Genomic DNA, 1,925 nt, shown 5'->3' with positions numbered 1-1,925 from the left:
TTCTACCTTACCTCACCTCGCTCATCAACTCATCCCTGACCGCTGGCTACGTCCCTTCCGTCTTCAAGAGAGCGAGAGTTGCACCCCTTCTGAAAAAACCTACACTCGATCCCTCCGATCTCAACAACTACAGACCAGTATCCCTTCTTTCTTTTCTCTCCAAAACTCTTGAACGTGCCGTCCTTGGCCAGCTCTCCTGCTATCTCTCTCAGAATGACCTTCTTGATCCAAATCAGTCAGGTTTCAAGACTAGTCACTCAACTGAGACTGCTCTTCTCTGTATCACGGAGGCGCTCCGCACTGCTAAAGCTAACTCTCTCTCCTCTGCTCTCATCCTTCTAGACCTATCGGCTGCCTTCGATACTGTGAACCATCAGATCCTCCTCTCCACCCTCTCCGAGTTGGGCATCTCCGGCGCGGCCCACGCTTGGATTGCGTCCTACCTGACAGGTCGCTCATACCAGGTGGCGTGGCGAGAATCTGTCTCCTCACCACGCGCTCTCACCACTGGTGTCCCCCAGGGCTCTGTTCTAGGCCCTCTCCTATTCTCGCTATACACCAAGTCACTTGGCTCTGTCATAACCTCACATGGTCTCTCCTATCATTGCTATGCAGACGACACACAATTAATCTTCTCCTTTCCCCCTTCTGATGACCAGGTGGCGAATCGCATCTCTGCATGTCTGGCAGACATATCAGTGTGGATGACGGATCACCACCTCAAGCTGAACCTCGGCAAGACGGAGCTGCTCTTCCTCCCGGGGAAGGACTGTCCGTTCCATGATCTCGCCATCACGGTTGACAACTCCATTGTGTCCTCCTCCCAGAGCGCTAAGAACCTTGGCGTGATCCTGGACAACACCCTGTCGTTCTCCACCAACATCAAGGCGGTGGCCCGTTCCTGTAGGTTCATGCTCTACAACATCCGCAGAGTACGACCCTGCCTCACACAGGAAGCGGCGCAGGTCCTAATCCAGGCACTTGTCATCTCCCGTCTGGATTACTGCAACTCGCTGTTGGCTGGGCTCCCTGCCTGTGCCATTAAACCCCTACAACTCATCCAGAACGCCGCAGCCCGTCTGGTGTTCAACCTTCCCAAGTTCTCTCACGTCACCCCGCTCCTCCGCTCTCTCCACTGGCTTCCAGTTGAAGCTCGCATCCGCTACAAGACCATGGTGCTTGCCTACGGAGCTGTGAGGGGAACGGCACCTCAGTACCTTCAGGCTCTGATCAGGCCCTACACCCAAACAAGGGCACTGCGTTCATCCACCTCTGGCCTGCTCGCCTCCCTACCTCTGAGGAAGTACAGTTCCCGCTCAGCCCAGTCAAAACTGTTCGCTGCTCTGGCACCCCAATGGTGGAACAAACTCCCTCACGACGCCAGGACAGCGGAGTCAATCACCACCTTCCGGAGACACCTGAAACCCCACCTCTTCAAGGAATACCTAGGATAAAGCAATCCTTCTGCCCCCCCCCCCCTTAAAATGATCTAGATGCACTATTGTAAAGTGGCTGTTCCACTGGATGTCATAAGGTGAATGCACCAATTTGTAAGTCGCTCTGGATAAGAGCGTCTGCTAAATGACTTAAATGTAAATGTAAATGTATAAGTCTTTGCTAGGTAAAGCCCTGCCTTATCTCAGCTCACTGGTCACCATAGCAACACCCACCCGTAGCATGCACTTCTGCAAAGCCAACACCTACTTTGGCCGCCTTTCCTTCCAGTTCTCTGCTGCCAATGACTGGAACGAATTGCAAAAATCACTTAAGCTGGAGACTTATGTCTCCCTCACTAACTTTAAGCATCAGCTGTCAGAGCAGCTTACCGATCACTGCACCTGTACACAGCTCATATGTAAAATAGTCCACCCAACTACCTCATCCCCATATTGTTATTTATTTGTTTGGCCTTTTGCACCCCAGTA

General features: G+C 52.6%; 1 protein-coding gene across 1 annotated transcript; it reads left to right on the top strand.

Annotated features, from left to right (window-relative positions):
* The first annotated feature begins 6 nt into the window (after nucleotides 1-6).
* On the top strand, nucleotides 7-1,577 carry LOC129848121 (uncharacterized). Its single transcript, XM_055915590.1, has 2 exons — nucleotides 7-464; nucleotides 660-1,577. Exon 2 carries the CDS (start codon nucleotides 705-707, stop codon nucleotides 1,452-1,454), a length of 750 nt encoding a protein of 249 aa, XP_055771565.1. The 5' UTR covers nucleotides 7-464; nucleotides 660-704; the 3' UTR covers nucleotides 1,455-1,577.
* The last annotated feature ends 348 nt before the right edge of the window (nucleotides 1,578-1,925 follow it).

The sequence above is a fragment of the Salvelinus fontinalis genome, unplaced genomic scaffold (genome assembly GCF_029448725.1).
Source record: "Salvelinus fontinalis isolate EN_2023a unplaced genomic scaffold, ASM2944872v1 scaffold_0992, whole genome shotgun sequence".
Lineage (NCBI taxonomy): Eukaryota > Metazoa > Chordata > Actinopteri > Salmoniformes > Salmonidae > Salvelinus > Salvelinus fontinalis.
The sequence above is the reverse complement of the archived record's forward strand: the minus strand, read 5'-3'. Positions and strand labels throughout refer to the sequence as shown.